At 31.5% G+C, this 27,587-nt stretch overlaps 1 protein-coding gene across 1 annotated transcript; it reads right to left on the bottom strand.

Moving 5' to 3' along the window:
- Positions 1-3,388: 3,388 nt before the first annotated feature.
- LOC145317218 (uncharacterized) lies at positions 3,389-24,801 on the bottom strand. Its single transcript, XM_080158197.1, has 9 exons — positions 24,667-24,801; positions 15,429-15,470; positions 11,899-14,941; positions 11,537-11,680; positions 10,804-10,912; positions 10,248-10,344; positions 6,458-6,538; positions 5,052-5,168; positions 3,389-4,583 (listed from the first exon to the last, which is right to left on the bottom strand). The coding sequence occupies exons 3-9, from the start codon at positions 14,627-14,629 to the stop codon at positions 4,290-4,292; spliced, it is 3,573 nt and encodes a 1,190-aa protein (XP_080014323.1). The 5' UTR covers positions 14,630-14,941; positions 15,429-15,470; positions 24,667-24,801; the 3' UTR covers positions 3,389-4,289.
- Positions 24,802-27,587: the final 2,786 nt, after the last annotated feature.

Below are 27,587 nucleotides of genomic sequence, written 5' to 3'. Positions count from 1 at the left end.
TAAAGGTATCTTAATAAAAATTAATGGAAATATGTAGAGTGTAAACTTATTCAATCCCTGAAAATTTTAATTGTCTTTCTTGTATAGGGATTGAAAAAATCATGAAAACTTAAAAATCTAGGAATCGATCTAGCACCCCAAGCAATAAAGGCATCTAAATAAAACTTAATCGGAATATGTAAAATCTAAACTTATTCAATCCCTGAAAATTCCAGCCATTTATCTTGAACAGGAATCGAGAAAATTAAAAAAACGTAAAAATCTAGGAATCGATCTAGCACCCCAATTAACAGACAGACGGACAAAACAATGTATAGATTAGATGGGCTTATGTCATAAAAATTTCAGCTGTCTATCTTTAATAGGAACCGAGAAAATCACGTTTCCCCCATAGCGTTACGGACTGACGGACGGACGGACTAAAAAGTCTAATAGTTTAATAGGGATACTTTCGTACATACAGATGTTTATTAATCAAGCAAGTCATAGATTCTTCACATATATTTCATATAATGTTTTTAACATAGGAAGACATAAATTCTCTGACATAAGGACGATTTTTTTTTACATAATTCATACTTATATATTTACATAAAACTATAAAGTATTTACACTATTATATACAGAAAAACTGGTAATTTTGTGAACTTTAAATTCTTCTTTTTAATGCCGTGATGCTGAAAAAATGACAAACTTTTTATCACAAGAAGAATTTTTTTTAAAAAGCATAAGAAATTTTATGATTTATAAAGGTTAAGCTACTCTGAAATTACATTAGCAGTTAATTCTATCTACATGGTAATTCATTCGACCAAATATTGAAATAAATTTCCAGTATGGTTTCCAAACCGATTGATATTCGCTGAATTAGAACCGGTTCTCAGCCATACTGAAAAATCATGTATAGCATCGTATGACAATTTTCCACGATTAATAAAATAAATTAGAAACTTAAAACTAGTTTTGTTAACTTGTTTCAATATTTTTTTTGATATCCGCGAAAAGTTGTCTTTAATACGACGCGATAAAAAACTATTCTAAAATCTTTTTATCTTTTTTCTCCTTACTATTTCATACCTTTCAATGTCCGTTTTACTACCTACCTCTCTTCTCAAGTTTTGGATTCTTACTCATCTTACCTTCATCTCAACCTTTAACCCCTTGCTACTATGGTAAATAGATCGTCCTTGTTTTGTACAAATGACTTAAATCACAAATTTTGAGCAAGAATTATAACGAGCCCATAAGACGCCTCAACAATTAGTATATATAGTATAATTATTGCCAACCAGCCTTCAACAAATTTGCGTTCATTCAAACAGTGTTTCTATAATTTTTGTTGGAAAATTAGCAATACTTATTTATTATATTAGCTGGTAGGATCTGAAAAAACAGTCTAAAACCATCAAAATACATAAATATAAAAGACAAAATGATTCTTATTTGTTGCCTTAACAGTATACTTATCATCTTATAATTTAAAGGCTTTAATTTTAATAAATTGGTAAATGTAGCAAGAACAGGCACTAACGTATTGCTCAATTTTTATTACTGAATCGTTGCAACACCTTCAAGTTCAACTAGAAGAAAATTTGCGTTAATGAATATTGCAAATTTTTTCTAATTGAATGATTTTATTCCAACATGGTATTATGTAAAATTATTTATGTATTCCAATACAAATTTTTCAGGCATATAACACGATTTTGAAAGCAAAGGTTCTTTGTAATATATGGAATAACATTTTTTACGTCAGCTTTGTATAAGCTTATTTATATCAAGTTTTAAGCTATTTTTCGTAACACGGTCCCCGTTTTTATGATTATGATTGCAACTTTATTAAATTCTAAGACTGTTGGTATGTCTTCGAAGGATTTTGTCACTATTAAAATTTGTATAATGTTGGACATAATGTAATGTAACTCCATAGGATTAAAAGGCATTTCTAGTTCTAAATTAAAATCATAGATGTCGCCTATCTAAAGGGTTACCTGTTCAGTTGTAAATCCAGTTCTATCAGTAAATAGATAGATATAATCATCTCCATACGGGGAATTCATCAATTTTCCATCCTAAGAGAAACATGTATTTTCCTTTAGGACCAGGTAAGTTAGGTACATCCTAACCGCTAAGGGTTAGGGAACCGTAGGTATAGGCCAAACAATGTTTTATATAGAAAACAATTTTCTGTGCTGGTTAGGCTTTTGGCGAGAAAACAATATTTTTAAAATTACATTATTCATAAACTGCGAACTAAAAAAATAGGCAAGTCTGAATTTTCAGAATATCAGCTTTATTATTCATTTAGGATGATTTAACTGTAAATATGAAATGTAGATGCTTCTTTTGGTTACAAGTTTCCACTGTTATTTTTTTATTAATCACCACCAATGAAGCACAAGATCTCAAAAACAGCATTTGGGGGTGAACCAAAAAGATATGCAAATATAAAAGAAAATTAATGGGAAAACTGTTTATTTTTGCACTTTTCTTCACTTTTTTGGTGAGCCAAATGTTATCTAAGTACATGCCAATTACAACAACTTGTCTATTAACCTATGTACCATTTTTTGTAGTCATAGCAATCTCCAATGGAGCCTACCGACAAGAAATAAAACCATCTTCTAAAAACTACAGAATTTACTTTATAAATTGGAGTAAATAAAATTTAAATTTATTTTTTAATACTGCTTGGCTCGAGGCTGCTATGAATACAAAAATTGGACCATAGTTCAGTGTATGGGGTGTCATCATGGGCATGCACTTTGATAACATTTGGCTCACCATCACCTCCAGTAGAAGCATCTTAAAGGCCACCATCCTCCAAATCAAGATTTTAAAATGGATTTTTTTAGCACATCAAAAAACATTTTTGTATACTTTTAAGGGTAATTTTTATCTTTAACATGTATTTAGCTTCATCCATAAGACTGGAGGTCAGCAGCTGTCCTCTAAAGTGATAGGGGTCGAATTTCTTTTTTTCTAATATTTCTTATTTAGGAAATTCATTAATTTCTACCCTATTCTATATTTCATATAGGTCTTAGAAATGTTTCAGGCTCTTCTATTTTGAGTTTAAAGTCTTGTGCAATCTAAATGCAATCTACCTACCCTACCCTAAGGCGCAGCCGCTTGTTACACTCTCATTAAAAAAACGTAAAAATCTAGGAATCGATCTAGCACCCCAATTAACAGACAGACGGACAAAACAATGTATAGATTAGATGGACATATGTCATAAAAATTTCAGCTGTCTATCTTGAATAGGAACAGAGAAAATCACGTTTCCCCCATAGCGTTACGGACTGACGGACGGACGGACTAAAAAGTCTAATAGTTTAATAGGGATACTTTCGTACATACAGATGTTTATTAATCAAGCAAGTCATAGATTCTTCACATATATTTCATATAATGTTTTTAACATAGGAAGACATAAATTCTCTGACATAAGGACTATTCTTTTTTTACATAATTCATACTTTTATATTTACATAAAACTATAAAGTATTTACACTATTATATACATAAAAACTGGTAATTTTGTGAACTTATAATTCTTATTTTTAATGCCGTCATGCTAAAAAAATGACAAACTTTTTATCACAAGAAGAATTTTTTTTAAAAAGCATAAGAAATTTTATGATTTAAAGGTTAAGCTACTCTGCAATTACAGTTAATTCTATCTACATGGTAATTCATTCCACCAAATATTGAAATAAATTCCCAGTATGGTTTCCAAACTGATTGATTTCGCTGGATTAGAACCGGTTCTCAGCCATACTGAAAAATCAAGTATAGCATCGTATGACAAACAATTTTCCACGATTAATAAAATAAATCAGAAACTTAAAACTAGTTTTGTTAACTTGTTTAAATATTTTTTCATATCCGCGGAAAGTTTTCTATAATACGATGCGATAAAAAACTATTCTAAAATCTTTTTATCTTTTTTCTCCTTTCCATTTAATCCTTACATTGTGAATTTTTTCTCTTTACTATTTTATACCTTTCAATGTCCCTTTTACGACCTACCTCTCTTCTCAAGTTTTGGATTCTTACTCATCTTACCTTCATCTCAACTTTTAACCCCTTGCTACTATGGTAAATAGATCGTCCTTGTTTTGTACAAATGACTTAAATCACAAATTTTGAGCAAGAATTATAACGAGCCCATAAGACGCCTCTCATGGGTACCCTCTCCCTATAAAAAAAATATTGAAATTTGTAAGAACAAATTTTTGACATTATTTTAAGAGGGGGAAGGTGGTATAGGGTCCAATTTATGTTCACTGACTTGGTGCATGTAAATGTGGAAAATATGTCCAGGGTACCACAGGCACGTGCAGGTCATATATCCTGGGCGGGTGATACTGCTGGTGCCAGGTGGGATACGGCACAACCCGCAAATAATTATAATTCGGGCACTGCACCACGTTCTGCATGGCCTTGGCCATGGTGTTATCCTGCAGGGAGGTGATCAGCGGGTCCCAGATCAGCTTCTTCCATAGCAAAATACGCTCCGGGTGGATGGAGACGGTCATTCTGGAGTCTGGCTCCAGCCGGTAACAATTCTTTGAGTCCTGCACATATTGTGGAAATCAGAAAGTCATGTTTAAGAATAATTTAATCAGAAATAATTGTAATTATGAAAAATCATAATATTTATTACATTGGATGTCTTGAGCTAAATACCCCCATTCAAAGACACACAATTATTTATATGTCTTTGGAAAAAGACATACCATTACTGTGTTTAATTCTAAAGTTGCTTCGCTTTTTATAGTTAGTAAATAAAAGAGAGGCTACAAACCTATAGATCTTGAGAGATGCAACAATGAATTAAAAATTTATGTACATTACCAATTATGTTAAACAATATTACCCCTTCTGTAGTTTAAAATCATTGGTGGAAAATTTTGGATACTACTTGTTTGTATAACCCAAAAGAGATTTAGTAAATGTTTTCAATCCAACGAATGAAAAATGTGTTTCTAAAATGTTGGCCAGTATTGTTAACAGTCTAATAGCCGCTCCCTCCTGTTAATTACCTGAGTAAAGCTACTCCATGAATTAAATGGAGTAAGAGTAATAGATTCTGGAGTATTTGGATTTCCTGTCTTTGCAAAGTTTGTCCAGGATTTCACCATCAAATCTGACACCAACATCTAGAGGGCATTAAAAGAATCATAGTAATCAATATATTATTACTGGATGTTGCACCAGATTTTCATGTACTCTGGTGAAATGAAGCTTGCAGCTGTCTAGGATATAATGATACCCGCAACCCCCCCCCCCCCCCCTGGCCACCTCAACCCCATGTACCTCTTCCCATCCCCTCCTACTTGATGAACTAATAAATGATGTCTATATTAGCAAGCTAAATTGACAACACTTTTCTTCTGTCAATATATCCTATATCCATGATTTAGATCAATAGATCAATAGTTGAAGGTACAATCCAACCATGTTATTTGTTAATGTGTGTACACATTTTGGCATGTAAGTATAGTTATTTTTACACTTCACCCAGCTATAGATCTCTATAAATCTCAAATTATACAGTGTTAATATAAACCTGTTCTAATTGTATTGCAAATTTGCATATTCTTGTTCTTGCTTAAAACCATGGCTCACAGTACATTTGTACCGCACAATAATATTTTCAAGTTTACATTGCCACCACCATAATCACATATTTTCAACAGTTCAAGAACCGCAACAATTAGTATATATAGTATAATTATTGCCAACCAGCCTTCAACAAATTTGCGTTCATTCAAACAGTGTTTCTATAATTTTTGTTGGAAAATTAGCAATACTTCTTTATTATATTAGCTGGTAGGATCTGAAAAAACAGCCTAAAACCATCAAAATACATAAATATAAAAGACAAAATGATTCTTATTTGTTGCCTTAACAGTATACTTATCATCTTATAATTTAAAGGCTTTAATTTTAATAAATTGGTAAATGTAGCAAGAACAGGCACTAACGTATTGCTCAATTTTTATTACTGAATCGTTGCAACACCTTCAAGTTCAACTAGAAGAAAATTTACGTTAATGAATATTGCAAATTTTTTCTAATTGAATGATTTTATTCCAACATGGTATTATGTAAAATTATTTATGTATTCCAATACAAATTTTTCAGGCATATAACACGATTTTGAAAGCAAAGGTTCTTTGTAATATATGGAATAACATTTTTTACGTCAGCTTTGTATAAGCTTATTTATATCAAGTTTTAAGCTATTTTTCGTAACACGGTCCCCGTTTTTATGATTATGATTGCAACTTTATTAAATTCTAAGACTGTTGGTATGTCTTCGAAGGATTTTGTCACTATTAAAATTTGTATAATGTTGGACGTAATGCCATGTAACTCTATAGGATTTAAAAGGTATTTCTAATTCTAAATTAAAATCATAGATGTCGCCTATCTAAAGGGTTACCTGTTCAGTTGTAAATCCAGTTCTATCAGTAAATAGATAGATATAATCATCTCCATACGGGGAATTCATCAATTTTCCATCCTAAGAGAAACATGTATTTTACTTTAGGACCAGGTAAGTTAGGTACATCCTAACCGCTAAGGGTTAGGGAACCGTAGGTATAGGCCAAACAATGTTTTATATAGAAAACAATTTTCTGTGCTGGTTAGGCTATTGGCGAGAAAACAATATTTTTAAAATTACATTATTCATAAACTGCGAACCAAAAAAATAGGCAAGTCTGAATTTTCAGAATATCAGCTTTATTATTCATTTAGGATGATTTTACTGTAAATATGAAATGTAGATGCTTCTTTTGGTTACAAGTTTCCACTGTTAATTTTTTATTAATCACCACCAATGAAGCACAAAATCTCAAAAACAGCATTTGGGGGTGAACCAAATAGATATGCAAATATAAAAGAAAATTAATGGGAAAACTGTTTATTTTTGCATTTTTCTTCACTTTTTTGGTGAGCCAAATGTTATCTAAGTACATGCCCATTACAACAACTTGTCTATTAACCTATGTACCATTTTTTGTAGTCATAGCAATCTCCAATGGAGCCTACCGAAAGAAATAAAACCATCTTCTAAAAACTACAGAATTTACTTTATAAATTGGAGTAAATAAAATTTAAATTTTTTCTTTTTTTAATACTGCTTGGCTCTAGGCTGCTATGAATACAAAAATTGGACCATAGTTCAGTGTATGGGGTGTCATCATGGGCATGCACTTTGATAACATTTGGCTCCACTGTGGGCTAGAATTGAATCAAGACAAAAGTAAGTGCCGAGCCCTGGGACCTATATATGGTGAAAATAGACATAAAACCATGATGATTCCAGGTAAAACCAAAATATTTCAGCGGGGGCTTTTTGAGAAAATTAGATTTGAAAATTTCAAGTTCAATTTTCACCCGCTAGGAGTTGCCGCATAATCATGACAAGAAAAGCAAATATTATTTATTTTAAATTTTGAACAACTTTGCTTTTATGAAGTCCTTCTTAAGACCTCTCTATGTATGATTTATTTTAGGCTGAATTTTCGTGACCTTTGCAAAGCAAGTGATAAAAATGGCCATTTATTAACTCGCTTCAGGAGTGGTTTTATGAAGAACTTTATAAAAGCAAAGTTGTTCAAAATTTAAAATAAATAATATTTGCTTTTCTTGTCATGATTATGCGGCAACTCCCAGCGGGTGAAAATTGAACTTGAAATTTTCAAATCTAATTTTCTCAAAAAGCCCTCGCTGAAATATTTTGGATTTACCTGGAATCATCATAGTTTTATGTCTATTTTCACCATACATAGGTCCCAGGGCTCGGCACTTACTTTTGTCTTGATTCAATTCTAGCCCACAGTGGCTCACCATCACCCCCAGTAGAAGCATCTTAAAGAACACCATCCTCCAAATCAAGATTTTAAAATGGATTTTTTTAGCACATCAAAAAACATTTTTGTATACTTTTAAGGGTAATTTTTATCTTTAACATGTATTTAGCTTCATCCATAAGACTGGAGGTCAGCAGCTTTCCTCTAAAGTGATAGGGGTCGAATTTATTTTTTTCTAATATTTCTTATTTAGGAAATTCATTAATTTCTACCCTATTCTATATTTCATAATAATTAATACATAAATTATTTTAAAAATTATTAATTTATCATAATCAATCTTTAAAAGAGGAGAAAAGTGCAAAAAAATCGTTTTTCCATTGCTTTGTTTCGGATTTGCATATCTTTTTGGTTCACCAGTATTTCCCCCAAATGCTGTTTTTGAGATCTTGTGCTTCTTTGGTACTGATTAATAAAAAAAATAACAGTGGAAACTTGTAACCAAAAGAAGCATCTACATTTCATATTTACAGTAAAATCATACTAAATGAATAATAAAGCTGATATTCTGAAAATGCAGACTTGCCTTTTTTTTGGTTCGCAGTTTATTAAAAATCGAAAACATTTTCGAGGAAAATTTTTTAAATAAATTTATTAAGGCGCGCCGGAAAAGTTAATCATTTTAAAGTAGCATTTAATAATGAAATCTAAATGGGTTTAGGAGTAGGTTACTTCCTTTTTTTGGAAGGGTGTAAATTATTGTTTACACAATCTGTTATTGCATAAGGGTTGAATTGAATATGAATACACCTCCAAATAATTTGATTGGGATTTTAATGTTTGAAACCTATAGTTCTTGCCAATAAGTTAAAAAATTTAAAGATAAATTTGCAAATAGTTTTTTTTAGAGTAAAGTTGTAACCACGCGCTACTGACAACTACAGAACTTCTACGTTTCAAGTAAATAGCAAGTAACAGGTGCCATGTAAAGCGTGAAATCATATATATACACATTATATGAGTTTTTTAATCTTTATGCTTTCTGAATTTCAAGTACTACGTACAACTACGCGATAACCACAGACAGACGGACGGACAGGCGGACAGACAGCAAGATTGTTAAAAAGCTCACATTCCTACAAGGAGATCAACCATGACTACAATTTTCTTCACTTCCCCTTTGCAACACACACACATAAACACACACGCACACACAACGCAGATCAATCCCACTTGATTTCCTTCTTATGTGGTGTTTAATCATGTTGGATTAAAATTTCTCAGCAATTTCCAATTGGTATTGATATAGTTAAAAAAATCGCCCATTTTTTATTCGCATATATTATATTGATTCTGCTCTAAAGAGCTTGGTTTACAATTTAAATCCCAAGAATTTCTGTTTTCAAAGCTAGAATACAAAGTAGTGCTATGTTCTGATGATGCTTAAGATCTCGTCAACCGCTCGACCGATTTTTCTCTGCTTTTCAGTGAATATGCTTATCGGTTATACCAAGGTTTAATTAAGGCCTTTATCTCGGGACCAACAAAATTTAAATATGCTTTTTTTTTGCTGACAATTGTCTGTAAAACCATTCGACAAATATATATCAAAGTATCCTAGTTACTTAAAAATATCTTAATTTGTAACTTTCATTTAATTCAATATCTATTTGTGTATTGAAGTATGAAAAAGTGACAAGAAAATAAAGTGCAGTTAGAGATGATTAAGGTATTTTCAAAATTGTGCTAAATAATTGGGTCTACCTTTAAATACTGTTATTTACAATAAATTAGATAAACATAATTTGATTTTACAAGAAATTTGAGGTATTCTCTTAAGGGGCATTTCGTGGTATTTTCACAGTAACTTTTGATAGGTTATTTTAGGTTAGTTTATGTTAGGTTAAGTGATTGGCCCGCAAGGTTGGGCAATTGTCCCAGCAGGGGCTTAAAAAAGGAGAAATCTAATGTAAAAATACGACGAAACGTCCTTTATTGGCGTTGTCACGAAAGGCCTAACCCCCTTTACCAAATTTAATTACAATTTTGTTCATTACATATTCTGTACTTTTGGGGTTTTCTTGCGTTTTGAAAATAATAAGAAACAAACTACTAAAATATAAAAAACAAAAATATTTTAAACAAAATACAAACATCAGGCCCCATGGTTTTAAAACAACGTTTTCTGATTCGTTGGCTGAGCAACTTTGGGGACTTTTATCAAAAAGAATTGGTTGGTCGATAAGTTGAGTGTTTAAGCGTCAACCACTTTTATTTTCTACAGAACGGTTAACTTTGTATATCATCATTGGATATGCAGATCAATTTATCAACCACTGTCTTATCCCTTTAGATCCTTGCCAACAAATACAGTCAAAAAGTAGTGACCGTAGTTACTCTACAATAATTACTTACTACAGTAAATGGATGATTGAGAACATAGCAGAAAGTAGTTCTGTGTTTGCTGGTTAGTTCGGAAGATATAAATCCAGGAACGGTGTAGTATGCATCACTATATAGAAGGATATTATTACAAATTTCATCCTTTCAAATAGAAAAAATGTATGTTTTTTTGTCGTTTTGCCAAATTCCCTCGATATGATTAAGGGCAGGGTCATCTCGACCCAACACGTTAAGTAAATACAAGGTAATCCAACAATTAACAGAATTTAGAAAAAAATAACCATTTGATTCCATGACCTTTGTCTATTCCATGTGTATGTCAATTAGTTATTCCCATTTATAGCAAAGGCATTACCCCTACTTTCACTTTTGATATCACGTGCTTAACACTGGAGAAGTAGATATAATTTTTAACCTCTTTATTATGACGCGGTGCGACCAGAATCAAATCTGATCCCTTTCAGTCAGCAAAAGAGTACGCTACCATTCATACTATTCCCTCGGGTTGTTAGTATAGTTAATTTTTTTGTCCCCTATTGGTAGGTATTGTCAATAAATCAACATTTACCTGATCATTTCTTGAAGATTTTGAGCCTTAGCTTGGGATAACCTGTTATTACCAATATAAAATCTTGTTATCGTGTTGGATAATATCTTCTCATAATCACCAACAGTATCTATAGTAAAGATTATTTTTAAACATAGGAATCTTATACATCCCCAATGATGATAAACAATCTGGCAATAGGTTATAACTAATATTATAATCATATTTATGTGTTAGTTAAAAAAAAACATTAAACAAATAGATAAAATATGACGTCAGATTAGAAAGAATAAGTTTAAATTTAAATGTTTTTATTAGGGTTGGGCTGGAGATTTTTTCAGCGTTAATTGATGAAAAATGCAAATGAAACAATATTGTCAAGTCGTATTGCTATACTGGAGAAAGTATGATTTTCTCGTATGCTATAAAAGATAGATTGCTGATTTTTTAAATCAGTTACCTGTCGGTCGGTCGGTCCGTCGGTCATGCAACAAAAGACATATGAACATTTTTTGAAAGGTTTCGTGATTTCATATCATTCTTCTATCTTCTATTCTCATGTAATTCTCTCTCTTTTTTATCTCTTTTATGACCACATAACATTTGCCCCATAATTCAATTTGTCCGTTTGTTAATCCGTGTTATTTTTGTGCAACGCTACTTTTGGTTGTTGTCATCCTGAATTAAAAACTAAAGAACAAACAGTAATTCTGCTCCTTGAAGGGAAACCTAAATTGATATAGAACTAGTTTACCTGGCGATAATTTAAGAATATACTGGGGGGCAATTCTTGTCCAATCTTTTTCAATATTATCTATATCATTAAGAATATGCTGCAGCTGTTCCCGCCCCTCCTTCATATCCCATCCAGACAACACTGCCACCTCTGCTACGTCACCTAGAAGATACAAGAACAAGCACAAGTTAGGAGCGAAGCTTTAACTTTGTATTTTTTTTAAACAACTAATGAAAATTTGGATATAATGTTGGAAATATTAACTACTATTTGTTTTAAATATGAAAATAAAAGTCAAGTTTGACATAATTACAAAAAATAGAAAATTAAAATAATGCTTTTTTTAACGCGTAAATTTTGAAAAATAATAGATAATATACCTTCAATAAGTGATTCCAGGGGAGATTTCATAAGAATCGGATCAGCAGAAAACTCCTTGTCCAATATAGGCTTCCAATACCAGGTGGAGTTCCCATGGCTCACGCCATCCTCTGCTGGAGGCAAACTTTTGTCCACAATCTCTTCAGCATCTACAGACTCGAGACACTCCTCAATATCAACAGATGTAGAGCAGCCAAGCATAGCGGCTAACTGACTGCTGCTGCGTATAACATCCTTAGTGGTGTTGGCCTGGTCAGGTTTGGTGAGTAGTGTGCCTGATTGTTGAATTATACCTGAGAATAGACCGCGGGATCCGCGAGAGATAAAATGCAGCTGGACACTCTCAGCTCCTGCTCCATGGCCAAATAAAGTCACTTTACCAGGGTCACCTCCAAAATTATCAATATTTCTGTAAACCCAGTTTAAGGCCAGTCGTTGATCTCTAATTCCAATATTTCCGCTGGATTGGAAATTTCCTAAGCTGAAGAATCCAAATGCTCCAAGTCTGTAATTCATGGAAACAATGATAACATTTTGCTTGAGCAATTCTACAAAACTTTGAGCCTGTTGATCTCCAGAGCCATAGCAATAAGCTCCATCATGAAACCAAACCATTACTGGAAGAGCAGTCTGAGTGGCATTCTCAGGCACCCAAACATTTACAACAAGACAATCTTCATCTCCCTCAATAGTACCATTAATAGATTTCTGCATACACTTGACACCTTCTTTGCCTTCCCAAACATCCTTCCAGGGGACTTTTCTTCTTGGCCGCTTGAATCTTAGACTTTTGACTGGCGGTTCGGCATAGGGTATTCCTGGAAATTTTGCATATTTAAATCCATCAAATTCTGTCAACTTTTTACCCTGGACATTACCTTCCATTGTTGCTACAACAACTATTTCTTCTCTATTTTTAGTAGCAGAAGAAATAACAACTTTCTTGTCAGTCATATCAATGTTATTCATAATCAAGTCAATGTCAATACTTTTGGGACTGATATGCATTGTAGGCCTCATTGATGAATCTTTATAGTTTGTGATATTTAGTATTTCATTTACAACATTTTCAAGATTATCAATGTAAGAGTCAGTTGTGTTTGAAATATCTGCCAATGTTGTGGATGAGCTGTCTAAAATTATGGGAGCAATTGTAGTTTCTTCTGCGTCATTTATCATATTTTCAATCTCCATTTCATCTCTAATCTTAACAGTAACAGCGTCAGCTGTGTTTGAAACATCTGCCATCGTTGTAAATAGGCTGGTAGAAATTTTGGGAGCAATTGTAGTTTCTGTATCATCTACTTTACTTTCAATCTCTATATCATCTCCAATCTTAATAGTAACAGCAGGAGCAATACTGTGATTAGTTAAGATTTCATTTGTATTATCATCAGAGGCATTAGTTGTTGTATCTTCAACATCTAGAGAAGCATATGTTGAAAGCATTTCTTCAACAGTAGTGTCTTTAATGTTGCTAATAGTTGTTTTCATGTTAGCTGTTTCTGATTTCTCCATTTTATCTTTGTCTTCTATAACTGGTGGTTCTTCAGGAATAGTTTGAAATGAGTCATACAGAATATCTTCTATCATATCTTTAGTGGTTGTTTCTTCTCCTTTCGTTGTCCATGAGTTCAAGATAAGTTCTTTAATATCTAATTCATCTTCAATAAAATTATCAATATCATCATAACTTGATTGATCATTTTCAATGGACTCAGGTGACATCATTTCTTCTCTACCTTGTTTGAGTCTTTGATCCACAGTAGTTTCCTCTGGAATGCTTGGCATTGTTGATATTTCATTAATTATTACTGTTTTCATATCATCCATAGTTTTAACAAGAGAAGTCGTTTCTTTTTCTTGTAAAATTGTTGCAGTAGTAGTAAAATCATTGGTGGTAGTAGTTGTCATAATTTCTTTTTCATCTTGATTATTGCTATCATAATCATCAGTTACAAGCCTATTTTTACTTGTAGTTACAGATTCAGTTGTATCTTCCTCTGTGTTTTCTTCTTGGGTAGTAAACTCTGTAACTGGTTCTGCTGATTCTAACTCTCTCACATCAAGTACTTCATTTTTGTTGTTGCTTTCTTTGACTGTTGTGGCCAATATGTTTTCAGTTGTAGTTGTATCTATCTCAGGTCTAACTGTTGTTGATTCAGAATCCTCTTGATGATCAGCAGTTGAAACAATTACAGAATCAAAAGTAGTTTCATAACTTTCATCTTTCATTATGGTTGTTGGTAGGAGTGTAGAAATTTGTGTAGATTCTTGATCTTTATTAATTAATGTTGTCATTTCAAATATTTCTTTAGCTGTTGTGGTATCTATAGCCATATCAGTAGACATCACAGGAGTCATTTCAAGATCATCAGGTTTGACAGTAGTTTCATCTGATGAAAACATATTCTTGACAAGATCGTATATGTAATCATAATCTTCCTTTTTAACCTGAATCCAATCATCTTTACCAGAGATATAATTTTCAGGAGGAGGTTTATCATCACTGCTAAACCCAGCATCAAAACTTTTAAAATCCTTCTCTTGTTTAAATATATCATCTAAATCATTATTGATTGAGGGGAAATCAAATATATCATCACTGACTTTATTGTCAGCAAATATTGAAGGAAGACCATCATCAAAAGTATCCTGAAGTATGTCCAAGTCATCATAAAATCCAGGAACATTGTCAAAGAGATTATCATTCTGTTGAGCTTCAAGCATGGGTGAGATGTCCAGTAAGGGAGATATTCTATCCAGAGGAAAATTAATATTCGTCTTTTCATCATTTTCTACTTTTCTATTCTCAATAGCTGGCTTTTGTGTGGATGTAATATCTGCAAAGACATTCAAAACAGGAGAAGTCAGTGTTTTCTTGGCTTCCCAGTACGGGACCGCGGGTTCCTTGTTTGAAATATTGACTTGAATAGTGTATGGTTGATCCACAGTGTTTGAGCTGGTAACTGGGAGACCATATCCAACATTGATATCATATTTTCCGTTCTTTATCTCATTTTCTTTTGCCTCCAGGCTTCTGTACAATACAAAACAAAAATGGTAGGGCATGCTTTAATTTTAGATTTATTGATATTGAATTTCTTTTTGGTACATTCCCTTTTATAGCTATTGAACCGCTCCTACCCGCCTTCGCACTATTTTCAACTTAGTAAAAAAAACCTATTACAAGCCCGAATAAGAATTATAACCCAATGGGGCTTAATTCTTGCAATCTACCAGCCTTACTTAACCCATCCAAGCATTTAAAAAAAAAGTTTAACTTAAAAGAGGTCCCCTTAAAATTGATAGGATATTACTTACATACATTTTCTTAAAACAATACATACTACTTTAATATATTTTAAATTGATTTTTCAATTATTTAATTAAAAGAAGAAAAAAACGTTAAAGATAATTATGCTACAGAAATCTTCCTTATTAGCAAGGCTTAAGTATAAAATCTTTTCTAAAATTTCAACTCAATACAGTTTAAACAAATTATTTTGAACTGCTCCATTTTTTCCCTTAAAAGTGCTTCAAGATTCTCTGTGTTTTCGCCAGATTTCACCTAAAATATAATTTAACAAGGAAGACAACATCCAGAAAAACGAAGCACAATTATACTACAGACAAACGAGCATTTACAAATTTAAAATAATGACGCATATTCAATTATCAATTATCTAGAGATCCTTCGATGAAATCATGAAGTAGCTAATCGTCTTTGTAATAATTTTCCAAAAATAAGATAAGTAGTATTGTATAATCATATCATATAAACAAGGATGACAACATCCATAAAAGCGAAGCGCTGAAACGGTAGGACAAATGGACATTAACACTTGTCAGAACTGAATAATCAGAATATAAATGTATAAGAGTCGATGCAAAATTGTAAGTGAATTTGTTGAAAAACTGCTTGATACAGTATAATGTTTATGGACATCCTTACATTTTTAGGACTTAATTACAGAGTTGCTTCGCTTATAATATTGTATTTTGATGTCCCAGGAATCAGTATACAAAAAATCAGATCAATCGGATAATTAGATCATATAAAAACTTGTTGTTAAAAAAGTAATTAAATCAACATGTTTAAAATGAACGTACGGATATTTTGGTAATGATTATAGAGTTGCTTTGCTTTCTAAATCATACCTAACTACTACAGGAATAACCATTCAAAGTTTGAAATCAATAGGACAATTCTAACATGCCTAAATTAACGAAAAAAGCTATCCGTTACGGACGGACGGACGTACGGACGGACCGACCCTAATTATAGAAAAGCTTCGCTTTTAAAAAGTCATCAAGTTTTATGGTAATGAATATAGGGTTTCCTAAATGTAACTCACTGTTACAGGAATCATCATGCTAAGTTGTATGCTATGAAATGAAATTACAAATAAATGTAAAAAAGAAAAGTAAAAACTAACATTTCAATTACAGAAAAATTAAATTTGGTTTCAGTTATTATTGTTATATATTACTTTCTACTTGTCATCTTGGCAAAACGGTAAAGATAATTTCATCTTAAATAGACCAGAAAATTTTAAATTGATTTTTAAAATGATTTTACTAGGTGGTAATTATCACACGCTTAATTTTTCATAAATAAGGATAAAAACATCCATAAAAGCTTTTTTTTTAGAAATCAGACGTTCGGACAAACGAACATTTACTATTTCAAGAATCTATAATACAATGTAGCTTGATATCTGTCTGTCTGTCCGTCTGAAGCTTAAGATCTCGATAACTGCTGAACCGATTATGCTCTACTCTTTATGGATGTACCTACTGGTCCTGGGGTGGTTTTACTGGGGGGTGAAAAACTATAATCCCAGCCCCCACCCAAAAAAAAGTTATTACTGGAACGATAGACAGCCAACTACTGCAAAAAGTTGTATTTTTTTAAATAATTGAGAAAATTCCAATATTGATATTTTTAACTTTTCCATTAAAAAACATATAAATAAAGCGATTTCAGTTCTTTTACAGCGAAAAATAACTGAAACAAATATAAATATGCGTTGTTTCATTATCATCCATAACAATAACATCCATGGAAAGACAGCCGCTAATATTTAGAGCAGCTGGGAAAAAACTGCTTAATAAGTAACACTAATGTGGTGGAAAACAATGAAAACGCTGTCAATTCTTAGCGGATATCCATCTGACAGCCGTTTCTAAAATATACGCGGTTGCCAATCCCTGATTATATCTGTTTCAGGTTCAATGCGCATTGCAATTATTTTTTTATTTCTTCCCGTATTTTAACAGCGAAGCTACTGTTTAATTCACTATAGAATTAAAGAAACTTTACTGTAAAAAAAGATAAATCTTATAAAAATAAACGACGAAGCACAGAGACAAAATAATTAAAAAAAAACAACAAAATAGTTTGATGGACTTTTAACATAGTGATTAATATTGTAAAGCTCAGATAAATATTTAACAGACTATTAACAAAAAATTTCAGACGTATATCTGAAATAACAGCCGAGAAATTCAAATTTTACCAACATAACTTTTTAGAAAGACGAATGGAGAAAAGAATGATAAAGAAGATGCTTTTTGACTTATAATAACTACAACATGAGACGACTACTATCAACTATATATTTTCTTTTGCAAATATTGCGTATTTCAGATTTGTTGTCAATCTTGTTTAAAACCATTTCCCCCCTATAGCTTTGTTAGGTTTTTTCTTATAAATTGAAGAGCTTTTAAAGTTTTATTGTATTTTTACCCCCTTATGTTTTTTTATGTGACAAATTTTACTCAGCTAGTAATAAAGCTTCTTATAAAAATATTACAATTTTTGTAGACTTTTTTATCTTTAAGCTTTAACCAATTTTTAAAAGCGAAGCTTTTCTATAATTAGGGTCGGTCCGTCCGTACGTCCGTCCGTCCGTAACGGATAGCTTTTTTCGTTAATTTAGACATGTTAGAATTGTCCTATCGATTTCAAATTTTGCATTGTGATTCCTTTAGTAGTTAGGTACGATTTAGAAAGCGTAGCAACTCTATAATCATTACCAAAATGTCCGTACGTCCATTTTAAACATGTTGATTTTTTTACTTTTTTAAATAGTTTTTTTTCGTTAATTTATGCATGTTAGAATTGTCCTATCGATTTCAAATTTTGCATGGTGATTCCTGTAATAGTTAGGTACGAGTTAGAAAGCGTAGCAACTCTATAATCATTACCAGAATGTCCGTACGTCCATTTTAAACATGTTGATTTTTTTTACATTTTTAACAACAAATTTGTATGTGACCTAATTATCCGATTGGTCTGATTTTTGGTATACTGATTCCTGGGACAACAAAGTACAATATTATAAGCGATGCAACTCTATAATCAAGTCCTAAAAATGTAAGTATGTCCATAATCATTATCCTGTATCAAGCAGTTTTTCAACAAATTTACTTACAATTTTGCTTTAACTCTTATACATTCGCATTCTGATTATTCAGTTCTGACAGCTTTTCTATAATTAGGGTCGGTCCGTCCGTACGTCCGTCCGTCCGTAACGGATAGCTTTTTTCGTTAATTTAGACATGTTAGAATTGTCCTATCGATTTCAAATTTTGCATTGTGATTCCTTTAGTAGTTAGGTACGATTTAGAAAGCGTAGCAACTCTATAATCATTACCAAAATGTCCGTACGTCCATTTTAAACATGTTGATTTTTTTACTTTTTTAAATAGTTTTTTTTCGTTAATTTATGCATGTTAGAATTGTCCTATCGATTTCAAATTTTGCATGGTGATTCCTGTAATAGTTAGGTACGAGTTAGAAAGCGTAGCAACTCTATAATCATTACCAGAATGTCCGTACGTCCATTTTAAACATGTTGATTTTTTTTACATTTTTAACAACAAATTTGTATGTGACCTAATTATCCGATTGGTCTGATTTTTGGTATACTGATTCCTGGGACAACAAAGTACAATATTATAAGCGATGCAACTCTATAATCAAGTCCTAAAAATGTAAGTATGTCCATAATCATTATCCTGTATCAAGCAGTTTTTCAACAAATTTACTTACAATTTTGCTTTAACTCTTATACATTCGCATTCTGATTATTCAGTTCTGACATTACACAAGTGTTAATGTCCGTTTGTCCTACCGTTTCAGAGCTTCGCTTTTATGGATGTTGTCATCCTTGTTAGATATAAAAATTATGGAAAAAATGGGTTAAAATGTTAAGAGAAAAAGAAACAAAAAAAAAACGTTGAACATTTTAATATTAAAATTTTTTTTGTCATGGTTCTTTAAAATCTTAGATTCGGGTAAGAGAACTTAATGTAAATGTGTGTATATGTGTGAGCATCACTGAAAAGCGTAGCATCTTCGATCTACTCAATTTATAGATCATCATATGATATAAATAAGTAAGATTTTTTGTCTGAAGCAAAATATTTTAGAAAAGGCTTGTCCGAATTTGTTTGGACTTTTCAGAAAAGCTTTATAGATGTCTTGTGGTGGTTTCAGGCTATATACTTGACATACTTGGCCCTCCCGTATAGGTTAGTGGCGAAGCAACTAGTAAATACATAAAATGTAACACACAGCATTAAAGACATCTTACTGCTTTAGATACTCAAATCTCTATGGACATTTATTTAATATGTTCCCAGAGCCAGGAATAGTACCAGGTACCCCCAGGCAGGCAACACACACACACACACAAAACACACACACACGTACACAATCACACACACACATACACGTACACACACACACACACACACACACATACACACACACACACATGCACTGCACACTGATAAAATAAGAAGCTGGTGACTTCATTCATAAGAAAAATATTGAAAATTCTTATCTTGGACATTATTCTGGACAAAATTGAGAATATTATAGTCAGGGACTATAGGACAAGTAAAATAAAAAAGATATATCTATTACAGCTATAAAAGGGTTCCTGATTCTTTTAATAGTAATCTATAGTTTGGAAAGCGTAGCAACTCTATAATTATTGCCAGAAAGTTCCTACGTCGATTATAAGCATGCTCTCATTTTATATGTATGTTTAAAATATCTTACACTTACTTTTTGAAAAAAAAGTATAGTATTCCTTAGAATAATATTTCCTCCACCCGATTATGGTTTAATATTTAGGACAGTATAGTATTTCTTTCTTCAGAATAATACTCCCTCCACCCTGATTATGGTTTAATATTTAGGACAGTATAGTATTTTTTCTTCAGAATAATACTCCCTCCACCCTGATTATGGTTTAATATTTAGGACAGTATAGTATTTTTCTTCAGAATAATACTCCCTCCACCCTGATTATGGTTAAATATTTAGGACAGTATAGTATTTTTTATTCAGAATAATACTCCCTCCACCCTGATTATAATTTAATATTTAGGACAGTATAGTATTTTTTCTTCAGAATAATACTCCCTCCACCCTGATTATAGTTAAATATTTAGGACAGTATAGTATTTTTTCTTCAGAATAATACTCCCTCCACCCTGATTATGGTTTAATATTTAGGACAGTTAGTATTTTTTCTTCAGAATAATACTCCCTCCACCCTGATTATGGTTATATATTTAGGACAGAATAGTATTTTTTCTTCAGAATAATACTCCCTACACCCTGATTATAGTTTAATATTTAGGACAGTATAGTATTTATTTTTTCTTCAGAATAATACTCCCTACACCCTGATTATAGTTTAATATTTAGAACAGTATAGTATTTTTTCTTCAGAATAATACTCCCTCCACCCTGATTATGGTTTGATATTTAGAACAGTATAGTATTTTTTCTTCAGAATAATACTCCCTACACCCTGATTATAGTTTAATATTTAGGACAGTATAGTATTTATTTTTTCTTCAGAATAATACTCCCTACACCCTGATTATAGTTTAATATTTAGAACAGTATAGTATTTTTTCTTCAGAATAATACTCCCTCCACCCTGATTATGGTTTAATATTTATGACAGAATAGTATTTTCTATTCAGAATAATACTCCCTACACCCTGATTATAGTTTAATATTTAGAACAGTTTAGTATTTTTTCTTCAGAATAATACTCCCTACACCCTGATTATAGTTTAATATTTAGGACAGTATAGTATTTATTTTTTCTTCAGAATAATACTCCCTACACCCTGATTATGGTTTAATATTTAGAACAGTGTAGTATTTTATCTTCAGAATAATACTCCCTCCACCCTGATTATGGTTTAATATTTAGAACAGTATAGTATTTTTTCTTCAGAATAATACTCCCTCCACCTTGATTATGGTTAAATATTTAGGACAGAATAGTATTTTTTATTCAGAATAATACTCCCTCAACCCTGATTATGGTTTAATATTTAGGACAGTATAGTATTTTTTCTTCAGAATAATACTCCCTCCACCCTGATTATGGTTAAATATTTAGGACAGTATAGTATTTTTTCTTCAGAATAATACTCCCTCCACCCTGATTATGGTTTAATATTTAGGATAGTATAGTATTTTTTCTTCAGAATAATACTCCCTCAACCCTGATTATAATTTAATATTTAGGACAGTATAGTATTTTTTCTTCAGAATAATACTCCCTCCACCCTGATTATGGTTTAATATTTATGACAGTATAGTATTTTTTATTCGGAATAATACTCCCTCCACCCTGATTATGGTTTAATATTTAGGACAGTATAGTATTTTTTCTTCAGAATAATACTCCCTACACCCTGATTATAATTTAATATTTAGGACAGTATAGTATTTTTTCTTCAGAATAATACTCCCTCAACCCTGATTATAATTTAATATTTAGGACAGTATAGTATTTTTTCTTCAGAATAATACTCCCTCCACCCTGATTATGGTTTAATATTTATGACAGTATAGTATTTTTTATTCGGAATAATACTCCCTCCACCCTGATTATGGTTAAATATTTAGGACAGTATAGTATTTTTTCTTCAGAATAATACTCCCTCCACCCTGATTATGGTTTAATATTTATGACAGTATAGTATTTTTTCTTCAGAATAATACTCCCTCCACCCTGATTATGGTTTAATATTTAGGACAGTATAGTATTTTTTCTTCAGAATAATACTCCCTCAACCCTGATTATAATTTAATATTTAGGACAGTATAGTATTTTTTCTTCAGAATAATACTCCCTCCACCCTGATTATGGTTTAATATTTATGACAGTATAGTATTTTTTATTCGGAATAATACTCCCTCCACCCTGATTATAGTTTAATATTTAGAACAGTATAGTATTTTTTCTTCAGAATAATACTCCCTCCACCCTGATTATAGTTAAATATTTAGGACAGTATAGTATTTTTTCTTCAGAATAATACTCCCTCCACCCTGATTATGGTTAAATATTTAGGACAGTATAGTATTTTTTATTCAGAATAATACTCCCTCCACCCTGATTATAATTTAATATTTAGGACAGTATAGTATTTTTTCTTCAGAATAATACTCCCTCCACCCTGATTATGGTTATATATTTAGGACAGTATAGTATTTTTTCTTCAGAATAATACTCCCTCCACCCTGATTATGGTTTAATATTTATGACAGTATAGTATTTTTTATTCGGAATAATACTCCCTCCACCCTGATTATAGTTTAATATTTAGAACAGTATAGTATTTTTTATTCGGAATAATACTCCCTACACCCTGATTATGGTTTAATATTTAGAACAGTGTAGTATTTTATCTTCAGAATAATACTCCCTCCACCCTGATTATGGTTTAATATTTAGGACAGTATAGTATTTTTTCTTCAGAATAATACTCCCTACACCCTGATTATAATTTAATATTTAGGACAGTATAGTATTTTTTCTTCAGAATAATACTCCCTCAACCCTGATTATAATTTAATATTTAGGACAGTATAGTATTTTTTCTTCAGAATAATACTCCCTCCACCCTGATTATGGTTAAATATTTAGGACAGTATAGTATTTTTTCTTCAGAATAATACTCCCTCCACCCTGATTATGGTTTAATATTTATGACAGTATAGTATTTTTTCTTCAGAATAATACTCCCTCCACCCTGATTATGGTTTAATATTTAGGACAGTATAGTATTTTTTCTTCAGAATAATACTCCCTCAACCCTGATTATAATTTAATATTTAGGACAGTATAGTATTTTTTCTTCAGAATAATACTCCCTCCACCCTGATTATGGTTTAATATTTATGACAGTATAGTATTTTTTATTCGGAATAATACTCCCTCCACCCTGATTATAGTTTAATATTTAGAACAGTATAGTATTTTTTCTTCAGAATAATACTCCCTCCACCCTGATTATAGTTTAATATTTAGGACAGTATAGTATTTTTTCTTCAGAATAATACTCCCTCCACCCTGATTATGGTTAAATATTTAGGACAGTATAGTATTTTTTATTCAGAATAATACTCCCTCCACCCTGATTATAATTTAATATTTAGGACAGTATAGTATTTTTTCTTCAGAATAATACTCCCTCCACCCTGATTATGGTTATATATTTAGGACAGTATAGTATTTTTTCTTCAGAATAATACTCCCTCCACCCTGATTATGGTTTAATATTTAGGACAGTATAGTATTTTTCTTCAGAATAATACTCCCTCCACCCTGATTATGGTTAAATATTTAGGACAGTATAGTATTTTTTATTCAGAATAATACTCCCTCCACCCTGATTATAATTTAATATTTAGGACAGTATAGTATTTTTTCTTCAGAATAATACTCCCTCCACCCTGATTATAGTTAAATATTTAGGACAGTATAGTATTTTTTCTTCAGAATAATACTCCCTCCACCCTGATTATGGTTTAATATTTAGGACAGTATAGTATTTTTTCTTCAGAATAATACTCCCTCCACCCTGATTATGGTTATATATTTAGGACAGTATAGTATTTTTTCTTCAGAATAATACTCCCTTCATCCTGATTATGGTTTAATATTTAGAACAGTATAGTATTTTTTCTTCAGAATAATACTCCCTTCACCCTGATTATAGTTTAATATTTAGAACAGTATAGTATTTTTTCTTCAGAATAATACTCCCTTCATCCTGATTATGGTTTAATATTTAGAACAGTATAGTATTTTTTCTTCAGAATAATACTCCCTTCACCCTGATTATAGTTTAATATTTAGAACAGTATAGTATTTTTTCTTCAGAATAATACTCCCTTCACCCTGATTATGGTTAAATATTTAGGACAGTATAGTATTTTGCATAAATGTACATATTTTGGTTGGAGTAAAAAACAAGTATGACAACATTAGAAGAAGTAGGACGAAGGAAGGTTTAAACATATTGATTGTTACTTTTTAGTAGTTATAAGTTTCCAGTAGTAGTATGTTTAGAATTTGGGATAAATTCAGGTAAATTTGATTTTTAATAAAAAGTTAATTATATATCAACTAAAAACTTTTTGTGAAATATTTTGTTTCAGAACAGGCAGACGAACACTAAACTACTAGTGTAAACAAGGATAAATAAAAATTAAACTAGATGGACGGACATTAGCAGAGATAGAGTAACATTTCTTATGATTAAAGAAAATTTATTTGGAAATCAGAACAAAATATAAATGTAAATATGACGTACAATAGCTTAAAAACAGGATGTACTTTCGTAAAATAGACTTGGTCATAGAGATGCTTTGCTTTTACATGGTGCCTAATTTTCCAAGAAATCGACTTAGAAAAAAAGTAAAAAAATACCTTTGAAATGTAGTCTTGGAAAATGAGTTTAAGAATATCATTGTTGGTTCCCAGTGTGTATTTCTTGATATCTGATTCCTGTTTGGGTGTCAACAGCTTCTTGTCTGTCCGCTGACCAGTTACTAGGCTACGCACAGAACTACAAATCATAATATTAATACTTAAATGTATATATTTACAACAGATTACTAAAAGATATTGAAAATACTTTTAATATTTAAAGCCATTGATTATCATTTTTCATGTCTGATATAGCCATAGAGAGTGGGGGCATTGGGCTGTTCATTACACTACTTCCTAAAGTGTCCTAACTAATAATAATCTACAGAAGGGGTAATTTTGTATATCAACAATCAACATTGAGGATGTACATCAATTTATCGACCATTGTCTTATCCCTTTATATCCCTGGATATAAGTGTGCCTGTAGATGGAATTCTCAATTTGACAATTTTTTTATTATAAGGCACCGGATAAATTTTGTGTTAATATTCTTTGACTTTCATTTAAATTATTGTATAAATATTTTCATTTAAAAGGGTCAATGCAATGGATGTAGAAAATGCGAGGATATTATGACAGGGGAAAATTGTAGTCAATTCAGATTGCTAACTAGACACCATTTAATGGCAGTTCGTTCAAACAGTAGGTGGTGATTGGATGGGGTAAAAGGGTTGGATAGGGATCATTATTTTAACCAGCTACAAGTTTCACTTTATTAGAGTACATGATAATTTGGTTTAAGATCAAAGTAACAATAAGTCCATTTTGAATGCATTTTAAACTTAAGCCCAGGTTGCAACTTTTTTTAAAACCCGGGGCTTGGCAGCCACAGCCAACAACCTACCTTGTCTCTAGAGCATTTTTATTTTCTAGGTTATTCTCGGTGGTTGTTGATAGTATTGTTGTTAAATCCACGGATTCCAGTGCAGTTGTCAGGGTTGTTGTTAATATATCCAAACTATTATCATCAAGCTCCAATTCACTGCCATAAAAACATATACTGATTAAGCTACTCTAATGGATGTAGAATGTACGTGAATATTTTGACAAGAAGAAATTGTCATTAAATTAGTTTGCTAACATGGAACTCGTTTATTGGTCAGTTCGTTCATCCAGCAAGAGGGGAGGGGATTGAGTAAAGGGGGTGGAAGGGAAGAATCGTTATTTTGGCTCGTTGCAAGTTTCACTTATCAGAAAACATAAAAATCTGGTGTAAGATTTAGGTAAATATATATTAATTGCTCTTTTAGTTAAACGTTCTTTTGCACTTAATATACATATATTAGATTACAATTAGTGGATGAAACGTTTGGACACTCAACTTCATGAACCGACCAATCAAATACAATAAAAGTCCCCAAAGTTGTTAAGGGAACAAATAATAAAACGTTCTTTTAAAACGTCCCCTCCCTCCCTGGTTTAAAATTAAATGCTACCTTAAAACACTAGAAACTACATCTCTTGTTGACCGCTGGCGTACTGCACTGCTCAGCTGTTCACGCTGACCAAAGTCAAGATTCCGCGTCGAGCAAAATGGCAAGAAAAAAAATAATACTAGAAACTTCATGTCTTTGATTGTAAGTGTTTATATTCACTTGATATAAATGGTCAAAGTGTCACTTTACAGTTTGAAATAATTTACATTATTTTGATTAAGGTATTCCTATAACAGTGAGGAAATTGAAATGATTATGATATAATTAAGTGGCGAATTTACCATGCTTCGTAGTTCATTGAAATGTATGATTATAAAGTACTTATAATTTATTTACCAGAATATTGGCATTCAAAGGGTTTTGTCAGAGGATGAAAAAGGAATAGTCTGGGTTTTCAATTTTTAAGTTTTCTACACTAAAATATTTCATAATTTTCAGTATTAAAACGTCAGTCGAACGTACACAAATACTCTGGTTTTAAGATAGCTTTGCTACTGAAATTATTCCAAAGAAAGTCTTGAATTCTTTCAATTAGGCAAATAAAATATTATAAAGCCACTCTATTTCACCATAATCAACACAAGTTCCCCACTAGTTAATGAAACTTCCGTGCGATGCTAAACACGACTGAAATTTCTTTAAACAAATTGAAACATTTTTTAGGTTTGATGCAGGGGAGAAGAAAAGGGGAAGGTTATGGAAATTTTTCTTTTATGAAAATAAAATTGTGGCAAGTAAAATAAGAATTTAAAAGGAGGGAGTAAATTTCTCCAAAATAAATCTTTAATAAAGGGGGGTGGGGTACATATTTGTACACACACCACATATATACTTTGATAACAATTGCTTTCACCCAGCAGCCATGCCATAGAGAAACCATCGAATTTTCTCTTCAGAAAAAGGGGAGAGGGACTTCCTCATCCCCTCCACAATGTGTCTACTTCCCTTTTCTAATTGTCCCTTGACCGGTAGTCTCCGATACGAGACGGTTACTTCCGAGTAATTTCTCAGTTTTTTTCTGTCGCGCATTGCTGCGCTCTGGAATGCGCCTATTGTAGTCTTAAGTTCAAAAATTGGACATGGATAGGAGTCCTGAATATAAATTAGGAAAAAAGAAGTTAACGATTAAAGTAAAGAAAACCAGGTACAAGGTAATTAAACGTAAATTATTATTATAATAATTGCAGATCAACATAGATTAAATGTTGAATTTAAAAAAAATCTATTTCTTCGAATTTGATCATTTGTTGCAAAACAAGCTACAACGTACAAATTTTTATAAAGTATGAGAAAGCATATTTAAAACTATTCAATCTACTTATTTAGTTTATATAATAATATATATAAAAATAAATAGAAATAAGAAGAAATATACGAGTACTAACACTAATGAAAACGAATATTATAGTTCTGTATAGTGATGGTTTTATAGAAATAATCCACAAAAACAGATAAAAATAATTGCAGGCTTAAGCCCGTAAT

The sequence above is a fragment of the Acartia tonsa genome, chromosome 4 (assembly GCF_053477335.1).
Source record: "Acartia tonsa isolate MP-2025a chromosome 4, ASM5347733v1, whole genome shotgun sequence".
Lineage (NCBI taxonomy): Eukaryota > Metazoa > Arthropoda > Copepoda > Calanoida > Acartiidae > Acartia > Acartia tonsa.
Note: the sequence above shows the minus strand (reverse complement) of the source record. Positions and strands in the feature narration are given on the sequence as shown.

What these genes read in the sequence shown, in the direction of transcription:
- LOC145317218 (XM_080158197.1), bottom strand. Translation starts at nt 14,629, where the DNA reads ATGCTTGAAGCTCAACAGAATGATAATCTCTTTGACAATGTTCCTGGA. An exon ending in TATTCTTAAATTATCGCCAG is followed by an intron (nt 10,913 to 11,536) that starts GTAAACTAGTTC and finishes TCTTTACTATAG; the next exon opens with ATACTGTTGGTGATTATGAG. An exon ending in TCAATCATCCATTTACTGTA is followed by an intron (nt 6,539 to 10,247) that starts GTAAGTAATTAT and finishes TGTTTCTCTTAG; the next exon opens with GATGGAAAATTGATGAATTC.